This window comes from Semicossyphus pulcher, unplaced genomic scaffold (genome assembly GCF_022749685.1).
Source record: "Semicossyphus pulcher isolate SPU_LCO1_2020_fin unplaced genomic scaffold, fSemPul1.0.p SCAF_17, whole genome shotgun sequence".
NCBI classification, from domain to species: domain Eukaryota; kingdom Metazoa; phylum Chordata; class Actinopteri; order Labriformes; family Labridae; genus Semicossyphus; species Semicossyphus pulcher.
Window position 1 is genome coordinate 5201747 of NW_027211681.1, and position 23104 is coordinate 5224850.

General features: G+C 43.4%; 1 protein-coding gene across 1 annotated transcript; it reads left to right on the forward strand.

The window, feature by feature from the left end:
- Window positions 1-7197: 7197 nt before the first annotated feature.
- On the forward strand, window positions 7198-22184 carry LOC138594915 (bifunctional UDP-N-acetylglucosamine 2-epimerase/N-acetylmannosamine kinase-like). The gene is made up of 14 exons (XM_069666193.1): window positions 7198-7366; window positions 11048-11119; window positions 11350-11498; window positions 11644-11890; window positions 11992-12199; window positions 12299-12451; window positions 12579-12791; window positions 13729-13816; window positions 14264-14474; window positions 14677-14806; window positions 14913-15134; window positions 16048-16230; window positions 20427-20543; window positions 20700-22184. Exons 1-14 carry the CDS (start codon window positions 7328-7330, stop codon window positions 20933-20935), a joined length of 2268 nt encoding a protein of 755 aa, XP_069522294.1. The 5' UTR covers window positions 7198-7327; the 3' UTR covers window positions 20936-22184.
- The last annotated feature ends 920 nt before the right edge of the window (window positions 22185-23104 follow it).

The window sequence follows — 23104 nt, forward strand, 5'->3', positions numbered from 1 at the left end:
GAAATGCAAAAATCTCCAATTCATCGAATTATCACTTTAGGCAGGATCCAAACATCAATCAATCCCCATTAGGCCCCATGTTAGAAAGCATAACTTTACAGCAGAATTAATAATTGTAAGGCCTGTTACAAGTACAGTTTTGTTTATACAGTTGTTGTTTTTTTTCTTCAATTTTAAACTGGTTTAAAGTCCTGAATTATGGCATTATGATGCAAACACTGCTGTAATATAAGGTAAAATATTCATTGAATTTGAACATGTTTTGGCGGTGGGGCCTGTCATAGTGGCCTTTATGACTGCACAATATTAGTTTTACAATATTCATCTATTACATTTTACATTGTTAGGTAAATATAAATTGCTAAATATAAACTCACACAGACATTCAAAGAACTAAAAGCAATTAAGAAAAATCTTATGTTGTAATGCAAATTAAGAAAACTGTCCAATGCATGGCAATGTGTATTCTAAAAAGGACTTTTCTAATAGATGAAGCTGCTGAACTGAAGAAATGTTGAATTGTGCATTCATTAAAAATGCTTTAGATTTTGTGTTCTCAGAATGGTTTTCATTTGCTCTATAAGGATCAGAAAACCACATTTTCTGATTGTTTATAGCAGTAAATTTCAGTTTTCTATTGGTGCTACTGTTGTTGGTTTATGTAAAACTAGAATATAGTTTTGAAAGGCCTTTGAAATTTTCAGGTTTGTTAATAGATGACCTCCATTGATCAAAATGAGCTAAACTCTGAAGATTGTTATGAAAGGAGGGGCCTAAAAAGTCACTGATATTCTAACTTAAAGCTCCTGAGGAGCTTTTGGTTTGTGTTGATTTTGGTGCCCCCTGTGGACAAAGCCGTACCTCTCTTTACTAATTTTGTAAATCCCCCCGCCAGCAGTTTCAGATATTAAAAATAACTATATAGAAATAATCAATCTTGTCGCTGATGGTCTGATTTGCTTTTGTAGCTCATACAGAGGCATCAGAATACATTTCAGTCTGTTTCATAACCAGTGAAAAACTCCTCACAGGAGCTTTAATGAAATTATTTGAATAATGAATTAATTGGACTAAAATGACACGCAGTACTTAAGTTATTAGCACATATATTCAATTTACTACTCTAGGCTACTGATCCCTTTATATGTTTCTTTGTTGCAGACTGATACCAATGTGATTCTTCTTTTGTCAGGTCACGATCTTGGCAAGCACATCGTAGCTGTTGTGCCCTTTTGTTGTATATATTAGTCATGAGATGTTAACAGGACTGACGTATAAACATGTCAGGAGGCTGCAACTCCTTCCACAAACAAAAAACACAGATCTATAGGGAGGTTAAAATGTGTTACTCTGACATTAAGGATATCTCACTGGCTGTTTGATAAAGAGTGTACCACTGAAGAGTTAGATGTAAAAAAAAATAAGCACAAAGTAAACCATTAACCTTTACACCAGGAAGCTGGAAAAGGTACACAGGTACACTCGACGGTACTATAAAAGCAGGATGTCCGGTTGGGAACTTCAAGGTTAAACACAGGCGGTTACCTATGTGCGGAAGATCACCATACAGCAGGTTATGTTCGGGATGATAGATCAACACATATAAAAGCTCCCACCTACTGAACAATCATCTCCTTTAATCCTGGATCTCTGTACACTGATCAGAGAGGGGAGGGAGAATATGAATCAGCCAAAACGTGTGTAGAAGGGCAAACATTATGTCTGACTCTGACCGCGACCACACTCTGAACAGTCAATATGAACTATAACTATGAGATACAGGGTCCCATGTTTGAGGTCAGACTTAAGCCGTGTTTTGTTCACCAGTAACTAAAACTAAATATGGAGCTTAAACCTAGATCAAAGTGTGTCGAAGGGGCTTGAAAATATGAAATATGTCAATATGTCAAATGTATGTATCTTGTATCTTGTCTTCAATTTTTATGTTGCGGTGATGAAAGAGAGATTTTTGATGTTTTAGATGTCAAATCAATCAAACAATCAATCAATTAAGAGAGGGTCTTTGGGCTGATGATTAAAAGCAGTGTATGCTGTGTTGTCAAGGGAACAGGCAATCAATATAAACACAACAGATGCCTGTACATAGCAAAATACCATAAAAAATTTATCTTAGACTTCATGATAGACGTTTGGGAGTGTCCATAAAACAAGTCGAACCAGAAACTGCATAAAACCATCCTGAAGTGACATTAGTCTGTACGACACAACGCCCTGCCTCCCTGTTTTATCACACTCTTTCATCACTTTCGTTTGTGCGTAATACTAACTAATTTAAGAAACGTGTGTGTGCTTTAACGTCACTGGATATCAGCTAGGATTGTTCATGTGAGGAACCATGTGGTATGTGAACGGGTTCTTGAATGAACACTGATCACATGTTCTGAGTGTCGTCTGTGGTTTTATTTCTTTGTCGAGTTATTTCAGGCGAGCCTCCAAGCTAACATTCCCACTGTTAGATAATTACTCCTGTTCATTAAGCACAATGTATATTAAGTTGTAAAAGGTTAATTAACCTGGATTAGTTTAGCTTTTGTCCAAAGTGCCGTACATCTGAAACTTAAATAATGACACTTGAGGCTTTTATTAGTCAAGGAGGGTTTAATGAAAGATGCTTTGTAAAACCTGTTTATAACAAGTCCCTAAACTCGTAAGTGCAGAACTAAATCCCTGCAGTGACACTTTTATATCATCTTATTTTAGTGTTGTTTAGTTTGAACCTGATTTGAAAGATATCTTCTTTTGTCCTTTGATTTTGGAGCACTCAAGCTTTTATGTTTCCTTTGGGATTAATTTAGTTTATCTTATCTTATTGTACATCAATGTTGTTCATATTCAATGTCCCTAAGATGGTGTAAAGACCATTGATTATGTCAATAAGATATTTTATTAGGCAGCTATGAAAGCTAACCTTAAAGGACAAAAACAAAGGCCGGTTAAATGGTAAAACTACGACAAATGGTTTGATTAAGGATACAAGACCATCAGAACAGACCTGGGGAAGAAAGCACATGAACCAGCCTTACTGATTAGGTACAAAAAAATATAAACAAACATATACTTACAATAACAAACAAAACCAAAATCAATTTTAAGATTTTCTGGAAAAATTACAGCACAGGAAAACCACAAGCATTTCCCATCTAAAGAGGTTACTTCTGGAGAGAACATTTAAAAATTTGTAACAGGAAAAACCAAGAATTAAGGATTTTTTAAGATCAATATATTATAAAATATAAAATATAAACATTAGCAGACACAATTAAAGGCCAAACCAAAACCCATTGCGAACAACAGCAAAATACTGACTTGCTGGGTGCTTAGTCTAATGTCATTTTACAGTCATTTCTCCATCCATCAGCCTGTGGACAAATCAGACCTGAGTTATTACCGGGACATGTGCGTCAGCAGTTGTCAATGTAAATTAGTCTGCAGTATTATACATTCAAGAATACAACATTTACTTGACATCTTGAGCAAAGCTTAAATTTGCTTCCTCTCAAAACACAACACCACTGACTACATATTTATCCAATGTACAAATAAACACCAAATGAGAAATAATAAGATATATATCTGTTTTATTGATTTTACCGAGGCTTAATGACTAACTTCTACCATGTGGTGTAGGGGGCATTGTTTGTTACCTGATTAAATCAATGTATCTGGTAAACCTGTTTAGTGTTGAAATGAGAGACCAAACAAGAAGAACTTGTTCACCTTGATAAATGTGCTCCCCCGGCCTCTCCCTCCTAAATAAAGAGGTGAAGTGTCTTTCTATGCTGATGACTTTGTCCTATTTTTTCCTACTGAACAAGGACGACAGAAACAGCTTGACATATCCTAAGTACTGTCAGAACTGGGCATATGTCGTGAATATGAAGAAAACAAATGACATGACTTTTCAAAAATGCTCTAACATTTAAAAGAACAAATAAGGGCCTGTGTCCACTAACAGCGTTTTTTTGCGCTGAAACCAATGCATATCAGTGTTTTTAGCCCTCAGTGTTCTAAGTGCAAAAACGCCCTCAAAGCTCTCAGTTGGAACAACGCCATGCTCGTCAATGTCACTTCTCCCTCACCGACCAATTAAAATCAAGAAGGGGCGGGACTTCCGATATCAACTTTGTCAACAACAATGGCGGAGGAGAAGCTAATCCTTTTGTGTTTTTTGAGGGTATAATTTCCAGGTCTAGTGCTGCTGCTAATGCCAGGATTCGATTCCTTTCCATTGTATTTATGTTTCCTTGTAAAAATTTTATTGGATAAAACCAAATAAAGGGAAGCGGAAGTGGTGCCACAAAACTAACCTAGCAACAGTAAGCGCAGGTTAGAAGCGCTCTGAAATGGAGGTTGTGGGCGCTGCCATCGCAAAAAAACGCTGTTAGTAGACACAGGCCCGAAATAAACAAATACCAATAAACCATAAATAATCATATCATTGAACATAGCATGAGTCATACCATCCTTAGTATATCCAAAGCCGCATTATTAAGTTTCAACATGGCAGTTAAAGCACTTATAGGAGAAAAAAAATGGAAGTGATTAATGTGCAAGAAAGATAATTTTATAATTTACATATCCTAAATAAGTATCTGCCCACATCAATACACACGTATTAGTGCAGTCAGCCTTTGCCTCCATACTGCTGTTTCCTGCATGTGCACAGACGCCACTTTAATTCAGGGGAACAAATCACACATTGAAGTAGCAAAAAAATGTAGGAGTGATTAAATACAATGTATCCAGACACAACCGAGAATGTTGCATTCCCCTCATTATAATGACCGAGAAAATAACTAAGGTGACGCGATGATAAGATAGGAAGTGGATCAGGAGCTGATGGGCGAGAAGATTAAAGAAGACATAGAAGATGATCTTGCAGGAAATTATATAGTATAAAGAATCCCCCTTGGGAGAGAGAGGCCTACAGGGACATATAGTAAGAGAGACAGTGCTGTAGTGTGTGTCCTGAACAAAATGCAGTTTGAGAATGAAAAGGAACAAAAGGAAGGAGCATAGGAGGATTATGTGTTTCTGAGAGACAGGCAGAGACAAATACGTTTAATAAAGAGGAACATAAATGTGTTTAGAGAACTGCTAATCACATTCAAGATGAACACGTCTGACTTGATAATTAAAATACCCTACAGGATGTTGGCTCCTGAACCAAGGAGGATGTGTCGTTTGCAATGTAATTAAAAACAGCAGGGAAAGGCAGGGTGTGCTGGGTGTTACCTCTTTTCAATAAATACATAACAGTCACATTCACGATCTCTGTGATCTGAGGTCAAAGCTCCTTAAATCACCTGTGCTTGTGCTTGATATCTAATAGGTGGGACTTCTCTTACCTGGTTGTCTGCTTTTCATCACAGTAGCAGTTGTCGCTGCAATTTGTGAGGGTTTTTACTTTTGCGCAAAATATAATGTGCACACAATTTATGGGTCATTGGCTAACAGTTTTATTATCAAGATAACTGTATTGTGGGAACAAGTCAAATGAGACTTGCGTATAAACGAAGGTTATGTTTGTATGTTAGGTTATTGTTTACATAATGCCACAAGTCCTATACTGGACAGAGCAGTTGGGCCTAGTGAGCCTCATCCTTCAGGCATGAGGGGGTCATACACTGTTAGCTTAATTACCTGATTAGAGTGGGTCCGAGAGAACCTCTGTGGGAAGAAGAGTGCCATCCTGGGTCAGGTGAATGCATGCAAAAACCCATCACTGATGCTCTGGAGGCATCAGTGTAAGAGGGTTGTATTGACTGTCCATCCGTCCATTATCGATACCGCTTATCCTGTTCAGGGTAGCGGCGGGCTGGAGCCTATCCCATTGGGCTGTCATTGGGTGAGAGGCAGGGGTACACCCTGGACTGATCGGCAGTCAATCACAGGGCTGACACACAGAGACAGAAAACCTTTCACACTCACACCTAAGGGCAATTCCATAGTAATCAATTAACCTCGAGAGAGAACATGCAAACTTCACTAGCTGTGAGGTTACAGCTCTAACCACTGCACACTAAAAAAAAAGAAGTTGGACCCACAATTGAAACGGAGAACGTTCCAAGTTTTAACAAGCCAAAATACTCGCCAGGGAGCATTTAATTAATTAATTTAAAGCCTCCCAACTCCAAAAAAGTATGCTGATCACTGCAAGCAAATACCACAGGTACGACAAGCTTAAAAGGAGACCAGAAAACAGGCCCTTCCTAATTGATTATCTCAACTGTGATGCCTAGCTTCAGGGCTTTCTGTGATGTTCGATACTGGGAGTACCGTTGAAAACACCAACCTGACAGTAAAAAATTAGAAATGTAGCCATGAGTGTCTACTCATTGCAAGTTACCAAGGCTGGACAACTATTAACCTGGGTTGAGTATGAACTGCTTGCTAGGACCACCAATCCTCAGTCGGGGGCAAAGCACCAAGAAGCCAATCAAGCCACCGTGAGGAACCCGAGCAGACAGAGGAGCATACTAGCGCTACTGTGACCCTGACTGTTCATCTGAGACCAATTGTACACACCAGTTTAGACGCTGCCTGCGGTGGTATCTGTAGGTTGAACTGGTTATAAAATGCAGGCTGCACTTCAGTTCTTGGAAACGCACCTGAGAGGAACAGTACTTGTTTTTGTCAAGAGGGGGGGCTCAGGGCTGACGATCTGATTTCAACTGCAGGTGTTATGCATTACAACAAAACCACGTAGGCTCCCAGGGACACAGGCACACAAGATAAATATAAGCATGGCAAAATAATGTTTTCAATCAATGACTTCATAGTACATTTCTAGGAGTGTCCATAAAACCAGTTAGGCTGGAACTGCCTCCACCAACGGTTTGAACTGAGAAGTGTTCCTGCTTCCCTTCTTCACCACACAGTCCCAACAGACTACTGAAAAGAGGATACAATTGTATGTTGTAAAATTCACCAATAAAAAAACTGTGTGTGTGTGTTTGTGTGTGTGCTGTAGAAATGCCACATATTGCAAAATTTTAAAATATGCAGTGAGTGGAGAACGCACACAACGACACAGCCCATTGCATTTTTAATGGCATCAGTTCAGCCTATCACAAGCTGTAGTCCAACCCAGCTGTGATCTCAAAAAGCCCCTCCCACAGCTGAATTTGTACACTAACTCTGCCTCCCTCTCTCCCTTTCTCTCTGCCACCCTGCTTGCTGGCTCGCTCATGCCCTCTCTCCGTTGCCAAACACAGATGAGCTAAAGGGAGCCATAACAACATAAAAGGACTCAATAAAAACTTGACAGAGGGTGATCAGAGAGGAGGACCTGCAGGAGTGTTGGATGGAAAAGCTTGCGGGTTCCTTGTTCATAAACCCTCATGTGAGTCAGTTTTCACTTTGCTTACTCTGATGTGTATTTCATCTTTATCTTCATGTCACTACCTCTGTTTTATTCTGACTGTGCAGTATCTCTGTCTTCCTCCACTGCTGTGTAATCCCTGCCTTTGCTTCCTTCCCCCTACACCATAGCGTCAGCTGCTGATGCCGTCTTGAGATGCTTGAGAAGAGGTCACAGTGTACCTGTACTAACACTTTTGTGTGGCATGAGACATGAGAGTTGAAACAGTCTGTCTCATCTTCCTGTAGCTCATAAGTGAGTTTTTTGACAGTCACAAAAGTAACATTATTTCGACAAAGAACATTTCAAACCTAGAGTAAACATCAAACAAAGTTTGCAAACTGAGACCGAGCAGGAAACAGAAAGAAACAGGAAGTTGACCTGCGTTGTTCCACTCACTGATGTAAGCTGGGGTTGGGACACTGTGGATGATCCTTGGCCAACAATCAACTGTGGTTTTGGACAACTATTCATTCATGTATTTTACCTAAATGCAATGCAAGAGAAGAGCAGTTAATTGCAAGTTATGGTCACACAAGAAAGTATTCCATCTAACACTTGCACTTTCACATCCAAACTTTAGAGGTCACACAAGAGCTATTTTTTTCACTAGAGTCAGCGTCATAACCAGATGAACTCAGTTATTTGAGAGTAAAGAACACATTTATATTTGAATTTATTGAATTGAATTTCCAGTTGCTGTATTGTGTATTTGTTTTATTGTAGAGCCCAGAACAGTCGACAAAACTCAAGGCATCTTAAATCATCATTTTGCTCTTTTACGGCTGCAATGTGAGCCTTTAGAGAAATACAGTCAGAGAATTTGGGATATTTTCAGTTGTGTAAATACATGAAGCCCGCGTAGTTTGCAGTGTGCAGTGTGATCTAGGCTGTGCTTTCATCAGAGACGAATCAGACACAGTTGCAGCGATAACATTAAAAACAACTTTATAGAATTAATCTTATTCCTGATGGTCTTGTTTGCTTTTGCACGTCATAAAGAGGCATCAGTATTAATTTCAGTCTGTTTCATAACCAGCAAAAACTCCTCAGGAGCTTTAAAGAAAAATATTTGAATTTTAAAACACACTTCCATAAAAGTATCACTTCATGCTGCATTTGTAGTCTATTAAAACGTTCTATTGTTTTCACAAATACACATGGAGGTGCTGGATGTGTCACCGAAACATTACTAGGTCCAAATAAACCGATCAATATTTAGACCAACAACTTAAATCGCCATTACAGGGACCAGGAAGGACCAAAAAGGTGTCTCACATATGTCAGCTGTAACTCACAGATGAGCGCGTATGCTGACCAAACACTGGCTGCCTGCACAGCTTGGAAGATGTTCAGAAGTCTCTATGCTTTAACGTGTTTGTCTTTTATGCAGATTACTCCTGCTTACTTTGCACATCCATTAAGCTGTGGAATGGTGAAGCAATCAGGCGTTTCCATTTCCATTTTGATAACATCTGCAATGGACACAGACCTTCAGCAATGTCTGCTGGTTTCATAGGCGTCAGGGATCTGGAACAACCTGTCCATTAGTTTAAACAAAGTGTTGTCACGTATCAGTTTGTTCTTTGAAGGATGTTGACTCGAGCATTCCTCAATAAGTGCTGTGATTTTTTGGAAGGGCAAGCTATCTTAAATCATTGTCTGATGTTAATATTATTTTAACAAAGTTACATGACACAGGTAGGGGAGGAGTTTGGCCACTTAAACTGCTCACACTGACGACACTACAGAGACAGTTGCAGTAACTCCACCTGCTTATGTGAGGCCTCTTGTTCCTCCTCCCTGTCAGTGTCACCAAAAGCATATTCAGAAGAATGGTTATGTTTATATTGTTCATAAGGGACCCAGCTACTTATTTTTTTTCCAATTCAATTTGGAACATAAAATCTCGATGCAGACTATGTTGTATTGTGAATATATTTAAATGTTAATATGCTCTTTAAGGCTGCAGTTTGTACACAAGCCATTAGAAAGGGAATATACACCAATCAGCCATAACATTATGACCACCTGCCTAATATTGTGTGGGCCCCCCTTTTGCTGCCAAAACAGCCCTGACCCTTTGAGGCATGGACTCTACCACAACTCTAAAGGTGTGCTGAGGTATCTGGCACCAAGACGTTAGCAGCAGATCCTCTAAGTTGCGAGGTGGGGTCTCCATGGATCGGACTTGTTTGTCCAGCACATCCCACAGATGCTTGATTGGATTGAGATCTGGGGACTTAGGAGGCCAGGACAACACCTTGAACTGGTCGTGTTCCTCAAACCATTCCTGAAGCATCTCTGCAGTGTGGCAGGGGGCACATTATCCTGCTGAAAGATGACACTGTCTTTAGGGTATACTGTCTCCATGAAGGGATGAACCTGGTCTCCAACAATGTTTGCAATAAGCGTTCACATTGACTCCAAAGTTAGAGGTCACGTTGAGAGATTGACATGATGTCAGTCACCTTTTGATTGTACTGTGTTTCCATATTTCTGTACTGTATTGGACTTTTTTTCACTTTTATTGTAACAAAAAGGGCGAAAGACATGACGCAGAAAGGCAAGCTTTATCTCAGAGCGGTGCAGGCCATAATAAGGCTCAGGCAGATGATTTATTTTAGTCACCATAAGCAAGTGATGGCATGTTCATGTTTATGTATGCATGCTTCCTTTTCTCTCAGTGGGTACGACAGCATCAGAGCGCTAAAATGCGAACAAGCCTGTAACTAGCTTACAAACAAATTATCTTCAGAGGAACTTAATACTGTCAGCCTGTCTCAGTGTTCCTTCTCCTTACCACGATACATTACATGGCCACGGATCAGCCGGAAGTTAAATACTTTGATACAACTTTTTCATGGAATCATGTGGAATCAATTAGGGCTTGAAAAATCCAAACCGGGCCTTGCATAGCCTAGCTTGAACCTTTACAGAATCTCTGGCTAAATATCTAAAAGTCAGGATCTCACTGTTTCCCATTGACCATGCGAGTTATTTCCTGTATCTTGTGGTCCTGTGCTCTCATAGGCTCAGTATTTCAGTACCTGACAGTGACAAAGAGACACCTTCATGCACTTCCAATCTAATGGAAAGTTACAAATAGTTTTCACCTTCAGTATGAACAGGACTTAATGGCTTTCTGTCTATATTACATTGATGATCAAGCAACAATAAAGCAGGTTACAGTGACCCAACAGGTGCTGCCTGCTAATCAGGAACCTTTCGGATGTGGTGGGGGCTCTTCTCTGCAGAAGACACAAACACTGTCTTGCCTCAATCAAGACAAAGAAGTCGGGCCTGAGGGCGGCCTCTTTGTAACTTGAAAGAACAGGAGGCAATATAAAGTAAATCATCCTCCTTCAAGGCCGACTTCCTGGTGTCATGTGACTAAATAACCAGGTGTAAGTGTGACCTTTGTCTTTCCATGCAAAACAGCCCTGCAGCATTCCCACCTGTCAGGGTGTAAGCATGTTCTTATATATAAACAATTTTTTTTTTAGTGTATCTATGTTGTGTTTTCATCCTAAAGCATCTGAATATTTGAAAGGCTAAAGTGAGTTTTTGACATGTGCGTGGGTGTGTACTGAAATAATGGAGGACATCAGACTTTACAAATGCATTTCTGGGTCTCACTCTGCCTTTTCCTCTGTTTTTTAGGAGCGGTACTATCTGAGTATGAAAAGAACCAGAGACAAGGTGGAGAGGAAGAACATGGATGAGAAGAGTCAGGTATGTCTCCGTGTTCAAGCCTCGATGAGAAAATGAGAGTTTATTGAGAACATTATTGTTGAGAAGCAAGAATTCATGTATGAGGTCTGCGGTTGTGAGCATACCGTGGTGTGCAGATGATTATATTACTGCAGAGGACAGAGTGGTGTGTTTCTGTGTGTTGTGCCAAAAATAAATCAAGTCAACTAATGGTTTCTGTGGGTTATTGTGTGTTTTGGTTACACTTAAAGTGTCAGAGGAAGCTGAGGGTGTGTGTGGCAACATGCAACAGAGCAGACTACTCCAAGCTGGCCCCCATCATGTGTGGAATCAAATCCCATCCTGATGAGTTTGAACTGGAAGTTATTGTGCTCGGCTCCCATCTCATTGATGACTACGGGTAAGAAACGCTGGAACAACAGAATCCTTTTAAAAAGCTTTTTTAGCGATGCACCAACAGTGAAGCATTGTGCAGGTTATAATGCACATTGGGATTAGATCTGGATTCATTGTTTGTCATGTTTTTGTATTTTTCTGCTCTACAGAAACACTATTCGTATGATCGAGCAGGATGACTTTGACATCAGCTCCAAGCTTCACACAATAGTGAGAGGAGAGGATGAGGCGGCGATGGTGGAAAGCGTTGGTTTGGCACTCGTCAAACTCCCTGATGTCCTACAGAGGCTGCGCCCTGACATCCTGGTCATCCACGGTGACCGCTTTGACGCGCTGGCTCTGGCCACGGCTGCAGCGCTGATGAACATTCGAATACTTCACGTGGAGGGAGGAGAGGTGAGGAGGCGAGGCTCGAGAGCATAAGAAAGAAGCTGTGCTATGGTTTACCTCTTAGTCTCAAAAATGTTAAAGATAACAGAATACAATTATTTTCCCAGGTGAGTGGTACGATTGATGACTCAATCCGCCATGCAATCAGTAAACTGGCTCATTACCACGCCTGCTGCACACGCACCGCTGAGCAGCACCTCATCGCCATGTGTGAGGACCACTCTCGCATCCTGCTGGCCGGCTGCCCTTCATACGACAAGCTGCTGTCCACTCATCGCCGAGACGACTACATGGATGTAATCAAGAGCTGGCTGGGTATGCAGGGACAAAGCCGTGGCACAGAAATATATATTGTGAGACATTACAGTAGAGTGATATTAGATTTTAATGCGTGGGTGTTCATTCATGTTGCAGGTGACAACGTGCAGGACCATGACTACATAGTGGCTTTGCAGCACCCAGTTACCACTGACATCCAGCATTCCGTCAAGATCTACGGGCTGATGCTGGACGCCCTGATCACCTTCAACAAAAGGACCCTCATCCTCTTCCCTAACATTGACGCTGGTTGGTTCCTCTTACTGGTTCTTTAGTTCCTTCCTGTTTTCTCAGATCACAACAATTTCAGTATTTTTGGATTGGAGACTGGAGAACGAATAAATGTATCTGTGTCCCGCCCCTCCAATGTAATCAGGAAGTAAGGAGATGGTGCGTGTGATGCGGAAGAAGGGCATCGAGCAGCATCCCAATTTTCGGGCAGTGAAGCACATCCCCTTTGAGCAGTTCATCCAGCTGTTGGGTCACGCCGGCTGCATGATCGGAAACAGCAGCTGTGGGGTACGAGAGGCCGGGGCCTTCGGTACGCCTGTCATTAACCTGGGCTCACGACAAACTGGCAGAGAAACAGGTAGGTGTGTGACCGAAAACAACATGAAAGTTACTTGCTGTCTGTGCCATAATTGTGTTCCTGATTTTCTCTTTGACATGCAAGAGGAGGGTTTAGATTCCCTTTTGCCAGTGGACACCCCTTTGTGACACGGCAAATATTATGGGCTCAATATAAAGTGCAAGGTGCAAATGGGTTGTATTAAGTCTCTCCTTATTTCAGAGTGTTTTAGGCCTAACATATTTCATATTATAATATATTTCAAACTGATCCATGGTTTTCCAGCTGCTGGAAAGCGGTGCTCCATCCATGTTGGGATGGAAATACATCCTCATGCAAAGGAGTACCAATTTTTTAGGGTCTTCAAGAGTTCAAGAGTGAGGATAAGGTGCTTTGTGAGATCCACAGATGGTTTGGTGCAGCTTTTGATTGACCAGTTGGTCTACAGTCCAACTCTCTTTATATTCATGAGCTTTGGGATGTGACTGAAGGAATGAGATTGCAGATACTAGCAGCCATATACAGTTAGGGCAGCACTGGGCAGCTGGGCTTGGCCTTAGAGATATCCTCAGACATCCAGAGGGAGCTGGTAGAGTAGCTGCTACGTCACATCAAAGCCAGCCAGCTGAGATGGTTCAGGCATAGATAAGGATGCCTCCCTTAGAGCCCTCTTGGGAGGGATCATTATCTCATCTGGCCAAGGCTCTTGGTAAAGAGACATCTGGGCTAACCAGCTGAGCCTGCTGCCTCTGCAACCCGACCACATACAGTATAAGCGGAAGACAATGGATGGATGGTGTTTTAAGCCTGTGCAAGGCCACCTCCCTGAGGTATAGGATATCAGCTAAAGCATTGATATTCGACCAAAGGGTAGGAGCATTTTGTGCATAATCAACATGTCTAATCATCATAAAAACATGTGATGTTCACGTATTCATGACGTTTCCCTCTCTGCCAGGTGAAAATGTTATACATGTCAGAGATGCTGACACTCAGAATAAGATCTACCACGCTCTGGAGCTGCAGTTTGGAAAGAGATACCCCTGGTATGACCTGTTTGCTTGTCTGTCCCTGTCTGGGTCTTTGTCTTCCAGTGTTCTCTCTCTAGATCTAGATTCTTTCCATTTTGTCATTCTTGTACGTATTAAAAGCATTGATATTGATAATATAATTCTACATTACAGGATTTGTAATGTGTTATTCTCCCAGTACATTCGTGCATTGCCTGTAGGTGTGAATGTGAGCATGATTAACTGGTCCATCCAGACATGACAGCTGGGATAGGCTCCGTCCCTCTTGTCACCCTGAACAGGATAACATCCAGCTCATCTTGCTCATCAGGGTTGGGTGTGGGTGTACTTCTTTTGTTTACTTTTGTTCATTAGGTTTGTGGAAAATACACTTTAGATTACATAAACCTGCAATACAACCATGAAAAAATGCTGCATCATTTATTTTGATATGAAAATAGGTGTATTTGTGTTTCCCATCAGCTCTAAAGTTTATGGTGACGGCAATGCGGTGCCTCGTATTCTTAAGTTTCTGCGTACCATCGACCTGGATGAGCCCCTCCAGAAGACTTTCTGTTTCCCCCCGGTGAAAGACTGCATCTCCCAGGACATCGATCACATCCTGGAGATGCAGACGGCTCTGGCTGTTGACCTCGGCGGGACCAACCTCAGAGTGGCTATCGTCTGCCAGAGGGTGAGCTGCATAGACTGTTATCCTTTTCTATATAACTGTAAATCATTATTTATTATTCATCAATTATAGCAGTATATCTATTTAAATAACTTTGGAGATAGTTTGCTTCGTGCCCTTAAATGTTCCTCTCCGATATGTGATGATGGAATGTGATCAAACCTGCTCTTCGTTCTTCTTCTTTCCGTACGACCTCTCTGTTCAGGGTAAGATCGTAAAGAAGTACACTCAGCCCAATCCAAAGACCTTCAAGGACAGGATGCAGCTCTTATTAAAGATCTGTGCGGATGCCACACAGGACGCTGTCAGCCTCAACTGTAGAATACTCGGTGTTGGTACGAATAAACTAAATAAAAGATATATATAATAAAAAAATAAATGAAAAAAATGCTGAAAACTAATGAAAAAGTTGTAAATGAATTCTCTTCCTCTACTTCTCAGGAGTGTCCACAGGCGGGCGTGTCAACCCACAGGAAGGCGTGGTCCTACACTCCACAAAGTTGATCGAGGAGTGGTCCTCAGTGGACCTGAGGACACCCATCTCTGACGCCCTGCACCTTCCTGTCTGGGTCGACAATGACGGCAACTGTGCCGCGCTGGCTGAGAAGAAGTTTGGTCACGGCAAGGGAGTGGAGAACTTTGTCACTGTCATCACAGGAACAGGTGAGGAATTTCTGTCATTCAATCATTTGGTCATTTATTGTCAAATGAATCAATAAAGGCCCGAGCTTGAACAATGCATAGGTGCCCTTTTGTTAAAGGATTTTCTTTGCCAAAGTAAATCACATTTTTGAGAGACTAAACATGTTCAAAAACTCAAGAACAAACTCGTCCTGTGCTGTCCATCCAATAATCCTCATACTTGCTCAGTGTGTACAAAACCAATAAGGATTAAAAGCTGCTCAAATCTTGATTATCAGGGCCGCGTCAGCTGTCTAGTGTCTAGTCATTGCAACACTTCTGCAGCACACCCATGGCTGCAGCCAACACTGACCTGCACCAACATGTGAGGTGGTGTTCAATGCTGCTTGCAGCTTTCATTATAAAATTGTTGTAGGCCAATAAAACAACTGTATTGTGGAATACAATACCATCATTAGCCTTTTGTCACTGTCAGAGCATTAGTATTGTCTGTCACTGAAGATAACAAGCAGCCTGCATTTAAAAAAATGAGTTAAGTGTTTTGCATTGTTGATGAACTCTGCTTTGTGTGCGTCTTTCTGTGACTCAGTATGCATTAATGCAACCTAAAAATACCCATGAATTGATTGCAATGGTGAAATATGCAGCTGATCTGGGGCCTGCAGTATGGAGGATCCATATTAAAAATGTAAAGATTTATTTTAGCTTGAAAGAAACAAGCATAGGCACAGCTCCGGGCCATCCCACAATTAATAATAAGGGAATTAAAGGTGTGGGGCGAAGGTGCACACGTTCTCAGAGAGGTTTGATTTATGGATCACAACTTGTGCCTGGGAAGTTGTGTATGCAACACAACAGAAATATATATATATATTTTTACATCATGCAAAATGTGTTGCAAGTCAAAGTTAATATCTTGGTTCTGTGTGTGCAGGTGTTGGAGGAGGGATCATCCATCAGAATGAGCTGATACATGGCAGCACCTTCTGCGCTGCGGAGCTTGGTCACATTATGGTTTCACTGGATGGCCCAGAGTGTTCGTGTGGCAGAAGAGGCTGCGTGGAGGCCTTTGCATCCGGCATGGCTCTGCAGAAAGAGGCCAAAAAGCTGCACGACGGTGAGTCCGTTTGAGGCTTCAGGGAATGTGCTGAGACGCAGTTGCACCCATTAAATTGGTTTGTCTAAAATGTGGTTTTGTCAGGGTTTTGATTTAAACAAAAAAGGTGAGGACCCAGATGCAGACTGAAATAATGGATTTAATAAACAAAAGGCAAAAATGCAAAAACCAAATCTAAACTCCAACAGAAGGCAAAAAGGAAAATCAAAAGGCAGAGCAAAAAACTTACAACAAAACCAGGAACAGGGAATCCAAAAGACACGAGGGGTCAGGGGAAGCACAAAGAATATCCAGGGAAAGGTCATGGACATAGACTAACACACGTTGGATGACATAGACTCACGTACGATGGATGACAATGAACAGGCAACAAGACAGGGGAGCACAAAGACTAAATAAACTTAGGAGGTGAGGCTAATCAGACACAGGTGAGACAATCAAGGGGCAGGTGAAAACAATCAGGGCAGGGCACAGAATCAAACAGGCGGGAAAACACACAAAGGCAGGAAGTGGACCAACACGAGAGACAAGGTGACAAAGTAAAACAGGAAATGATCTAACCAAAGAGACACAAGTGAAATACTTAACTAAACAAGACTAAACACTGACAAGAACACAGAATAAACTAAATACAAAACTAAACAATAAGAACTCATGACAGGGAGACAAAGAGACAAGGTAAAACAAGAAATGATAACTGAACACTGAAATACAAGACAAAAACATAACTAAACTAGATTGGCTCATGACATAACCCCCCCCTCAAGGGACGGATTCCAGACGTCCCAAAAAATAAAATGTCTGTGGTACCCTAACTAGGGTGGGTGGAGGGGGTCCGGAGGAGGGACTCCGGGTCAAGAGTTCAGGGTACAAAGTTCAGTTAACAGCCAGGGGCTGAGGGGCAAAGTCCAAGCAAATGCCTTCAGGAGGGCGGCCGGGGGGCCGACCAGGCAAGCGAAGCAGGTCAGGAGGGCGGCCAGGGGGCCGACCAGGCAGGCAGATCCTCTCCGGAGGACGGGCAGGGGGCCGAGCAGGCCGACGGAGACTCTCCGGAGGACGGGCAGGGGGCCGAGCAGGCCGACGGAGACTCTCCGGAGGACGGGCAGGGGGCCGAGCAGGCCGGCGGAGACTCTCCGGAGGACGGGCAGGAGGCCGAGCAGGCCGACGGAGACTCTCCGGAGGACGGGCAGGGGGCCGAGCAGGCCGGCGGAGACTCTCCGGAGGACGGGCAGGGGTCGGCCGGGCTGCCGACAGGGAACCAGGAGCAGGTGTCAGCCGGACCACTGACAGGGAACCAGAACCAGGTGCAGGTGTCGGTCGGATCACCAACAGGGAACGAGGAGCAGGTGTCAGCCGGACCAACAACGGGGAACCAGATCCAAGTGCAGGTGTCAGCCGGACCGCCGACGGGGAACTTGGAGCAGGTGTCAGCCGGACCGCCGACGGGGAACTTGGAGCAGGTGTCAGCCGGACCGCTGACGGGGAACCAGGATGGGAATCTTCCAGCTGGGCCACAGGGGGTGTCGGCCGGAACGCCGACGGGGAACCAGGATGGGAGTCCTCCTGCTGGGCCAGAGGGGGTGTCGGTCGAGACACTAACGGAGAGCCAGGAGGGGAGTCCTCCTGCTGGACCAGAGGAGCCATCTTGATCCGGGGAGCAGGAGTCGGCCGGGGAGCCGACTGGACCCGGGGTGCAGGAGTCGGCCTGGGAGCCGACTGGACCCGGGGTGCAGGAGTCGGCCTGGGGACCGACTGGACCCGGGGTGCAGGAGTCGGCCTGGGGACCGACTGGACCCGGGGTGCAGGAGTCGGCCTGGGGACCGACTGGACCCGGGGTGCAGGAGTCGGCCTGGGAACCGACTGGACCCGGGGTGCAGGGGTCGGCCTGGGGACCGACTGGACCCGGGGTGCAGGGGTCGGCCTGGGGACCGACTGGACCCGGGGTGCAGGGGTCGGCCTGGGGACCGACTGGACCCGGGGAGCAGGGGTCGGCCGGGGAGCCGACTGGACCCGGGGAGCAGGGGTCGGCCGGGGAGCCGACTGGACCCGGGGAGCAGGGGTCGGCCGGGGAGCCGACTGGGACACAGGAGCAGGAGTCGGCAGAGACTCCGACCAGGACACAGGAGCAGGAGTCGGCAGAACCTCCGACTGGAACACAGGGACAGGAGTCGGCAGGACCTCCGACCGAAACACAGGAGCCGGCAGGACCTCCGACAGGAGCACAGGAGCAGGAGTCGGCAGAACCTCCGACTGGAACACAGGGACAGGAGTCGGCAGGACCTCCGACCGAAACACAGGAGCCGGCAGGACCTCCGACTGGAACACAGGGACAGGACTCGGCAGGACCTCCGACTGGAACACAGGGACAGGACTCGGCAGGACCTCCGACCGAAACACAGGAGCCGGCAGGACCTCCGACAGGAACACAGGGGCAGGAGTTTCTGGGGAGCTAGGCAGTGGCGGCTCTGGGGCTCTGGGCTGGGGAGAGGGGCGAGGAAAACGAGAGCCACGATGGCCACGTCTTTTCCTGGTGCCTCCGCGGGAGCCAGGAAAAATGGCCAAGCGAGTCCCCTTCCAAGGAGACTGTTCAAAATCATATTCCCCTCTCATTGCTCTAAAAATGTTCTGAAAAAAAGTAATCTTTGCAAAACAATCCAAATCTTCAAAGTCTGCTGGGTCCATGTTAGGCCTGTTCATTCTGTCAGGGTTTTGATTTAAACAAAAAAGGTGAGGACCCAGATGCAGACTGAAATAATGGATTTAATAAACAAAAGGCAAAAATGCAAAAACCAAATCTAAACTCCAACAGAAGGCAAAAAGGAAAATCAAAAGGCAGAGCAAAAAACTTACAACAAAACCAGGAACAGGGAATCCAAAAGACACGAGGGGTCAGGGGAAACACAAAGAATATCCAGGGAAAGGTCATGGACATAGACTAACACACGTTGGATGACATAGACTCACGTACGATGGATGACAATGAACAGGCAACAAGACAGGGGAGCACAAAGACTAAATAAACTTAGGAGGTGAGGCTAATCAGACACAGGTGAGACAATCAAGGGGCAGGTGAAAACAATCAGGGCAGGGCACAGAATCAAACAGGCGGGAAAACACACAAAGGCAGGAAGTGGACCAACACGAGAGACAAGGTGACAAAGTAAAACAGGAAATGATCTAACCAAAGAGACACAAGTGAAATACTTAACTAAACAAGACTAAACACTGACAAGAACACAGAATAAACTAAATACAAAACTAAACAATAAGAACTCATGACAGGGAGACAAAGAGACAAGGTAAAACAAGAAATGATAACTGAACACTGAAATACAAGACAAAAACATAACTAAACTAGATTGGCTCATGACAGGTTTGTTTGCATCCTGAAAACGACTTGTAGACTTCTTCCCCTTTTGGCCTGCAGGTGTAAAAAGGAATAGTTTGACCGAAAAATGTAACGTCCACATAACACAGACAGGAGACAAAGGTTTCTCCAAATTTAAAAGACATGGAGTCTGAATGTTTTTACAAACAGTTTAGACTCTTACTAAGTGCTGAAGTGAACATGGGTTTGTTGAATTTGTAAGTTGGAGGAGCTTTAGTGTAATTTATATCCCCATTTTTTAACTTTAAACTAGAACTCCCTACACAGTAGATGATTGCAAAGCATTTTTCTGCATCCAAGATTACTTACAGTTATTCTTAATGTAATGAAGCAGTATGAAGAAACCTAGCCAAGTAGCTCAAGTTAATTAAATATAGCTGCATACCACACGTCTCCAAGGGCTGCATACCATCCATCCATCCATCCATTCATCCATTATGTATACTGCTTATGCTGTCAGGAGTCACAGTGGTCTGGAGCCAATCCCAGCTGTCATTGGGCGAGGGTGTAACCCTGGACTGATTGCCAGTCAATCACAGGGCTGACACATATAGAGACACACAACCATTCACGCTCACACTCACACCTACAGGCAATTTTAGAGTCACTAATGAACCTTACAAGCATGTCTTTGGACTGTGAGAGGAAGCCTGAGTACCCCAAGGGAACCCATGCATGCACAGGGAGAACATGCAAACTCCACACAGTAAAAGGGCCCTGGATTCATCTTGCTGCGAGGCCACAGTGCTAATCACCATTATTTATAACATCATTTATAATTTACATGCCTTTATCTTGTCTCTCTCAGAGGACCTCCTGAAGGTGGAGGGGATGGATTTGAAGCTGGTGGAGCCCGTCACTGCTGTCCACCTCATCAAAGCAGCCAAACTGGGGAACTCTAAAGCGGAGGCTGTTCTGAACAAGGGTGAGAGCACAAATGTAAAAATGTGACCTATGCGATGTGTTCTAGTTACACGTCAAAGAATAATGGTGGATTAAGCCAAACCTTTTGTCTGTGCTGTTACAAACTTCCAATGTAGCAGGTTTTTTGATCATTCTGTGATCGTCTCCCTCTCTCCAGCCTCCACAGCGCTCGGTGTGGGCATCGTCAACCTCCTGCACATGTTGAACCCTTCACTGGTGATCCTGTCGGGGGTCTTGGCCTCTTACTACCAGGCTCCAGTGCAGAAGACCATCTCTGAGAGGGCCCTCGTCTCTGCCCAGAACATCAATGTCGTCGTATCACACCTGGAGGAGCCGGCTTTACTTGGAGCAGCCAGCATGGTGTTAGACTACGCAACCAGGAGGACATATTGAAGGATATAAAGGCCTTATTACTGATGACTGCTACCAACAAGAGGACTGAAACTGAAACTAGAACCTGAACTACCCTGATAGATATACTTAGGCATATCTATGGGATGTATTTTTATTTATTATTACCCATCCAGGGCAGGACTCACCCACTGTGCTTTAAATGTGATCTGGGAGGATGAAAAAAGTGTCATTATAGAAAGTTTGTCTACGTAGCCAAAATACCACTGAAACATTCTGCTGTAGAAAAATGAGAATGAGTTGTCATTATCAATTTGAGATAAGAGTAACTGTTATTATTTTAGCTCAAGTTATTATGTTACATTTCCATGTTTTGCATTAAATTTAAAGTTATTTAAAGTGTAACTGCACCCACAGGTCTGACCATAACTCCACCCACTGCACAATTTTGAAAAATGCTGAAAGTGGCTAAGGGGCTGAGAGAGGGCTGCGAGGGGGTGTCACAAGGCACATATGCCACAGAGGGCTCTTTTGAGGTGGAGGACTTCTCCCCTCCAAAGTCCCCAGAAGAGCACGTAAGTGTGGTGGAGGACCGTGGTGGTCCCGAGCCCTATCAATTCGAGCCGTTGGCTCCAGCCCCACTGATGCCTGAAGCCAGAGCTTTCGGAGCACAGGCCATGCAAGTGCGTATGCTCGTGCAGCCTGTTATAGATATTTCTGATTCTGATTCTGAAGAGAGAATGGGTGCAGTCTGTGAGTGGTAACGTAACGTAAGCTAGGAGGCTAAAGTACAGTGTGCAAGCAAAAATAGTGTAAACTCAGTGAGTGATGTGTCTCCTTCAGGATTTAGTTGAAAATGAGCGTGGTTTCACAGACTCCCTCTCAAAGACGGGGCTGGGGGGGTGTACCGCCCACCTCTGATTGACAGGCGGTCGTCTCTACGTCACCATCAGCTGCAAGGTCCAGGTTTGATTTAAAACAGTAGATGACGTGTTTGAGTTGCATTTCCAACCCAAGAAATGCAGGTTTTTATAAATTGGTAAGAACTGTATCTTTAAGGTGTTTGGGTAAAAAAAACGTAATTCTTCAGGATGAAGGTCAGTAGTTTTTGTTCCTGAAGACTTTAAGGGGAATGAATGAGTTTAATTACTATACATGATTATATTGTTATAATGTTAATAGCTGCTATACGAGGGTCTAAAACTGAATCTTTTACTTTTTCTTCATGACTACCAAAGAGATATTTTGTTTACATGTTTTGTATGTTCTATTCTACACTGTATGTACAATAAATGATAATTGTTTTCTTTGTTACTTGTTTGGTATGTGTCCAGATAAATAACATTCTTTTCTTTATACATCAGAAAAATACATTTTTTTATGCAGAGTGATGAAAATATGGAATATTCATAAGAGAACAAATCAAATTGACGCTGTTGCAAAAAAGCTTAATTTCACAACATAGCAATGCATGTCAAAGTTAATTGTAAAATAAACCCAAATGAGGTTCTTGCCGGTTTTATGTAGAATGACATGTGTAGTAGTTTACTGAGCAGCTGGTTCACAGAGAATATCCATTCCAGTTAAGTTTGAACTGGGTTTGTGTATCACATTGCATTGTTAACGGGAAAAGTACTGCACATGGGACCTGCCGTGGCCGCTGATTATAACCCTGCTGATTTTTGTCTTTAATTGGAGCTGCATGTTTCGGAACATGATTTGAGCTCAGACAGAGCTCTGACTCCTCCACCTATAGTCCCTGCTGCTTTGGTCGGTCTACTGTCAGTCAAGCCCTTTCAAAAAGTGCGCTGCTCACTCATGAAGTAAAAAGTCTTATGTCCTGAAATACAATAATTTGTGTTACAGAAAAAAGATGGGAGTTGTCATGGGCTTTATTTTCTTTGCCTTTTTCAAAGTTGTTTATTGTCATCAGTGTGATCTCAGTTCAAATTGCAAGGAAATTTGGAGTGATCTTTAAGTACAGTATTACATTCCCACTTCAGGTCCTAGAGCTAAGAAAACTGAGTCATACGAGATGCTATAGTGCTTCTGAAAAATGCGCTAGCAAAGAGACTTCCCCTTATTCTTTGACCTCTAAAAAGTTTGCAACAGCTGGATGAATACATTCTTTTCCTTGTCATTCTTGCAAAATGTTCCCAACTGGTGGCAAAAGGCTAGGGTCTATGGTTTTTATAATGTATAGTTGCTCTA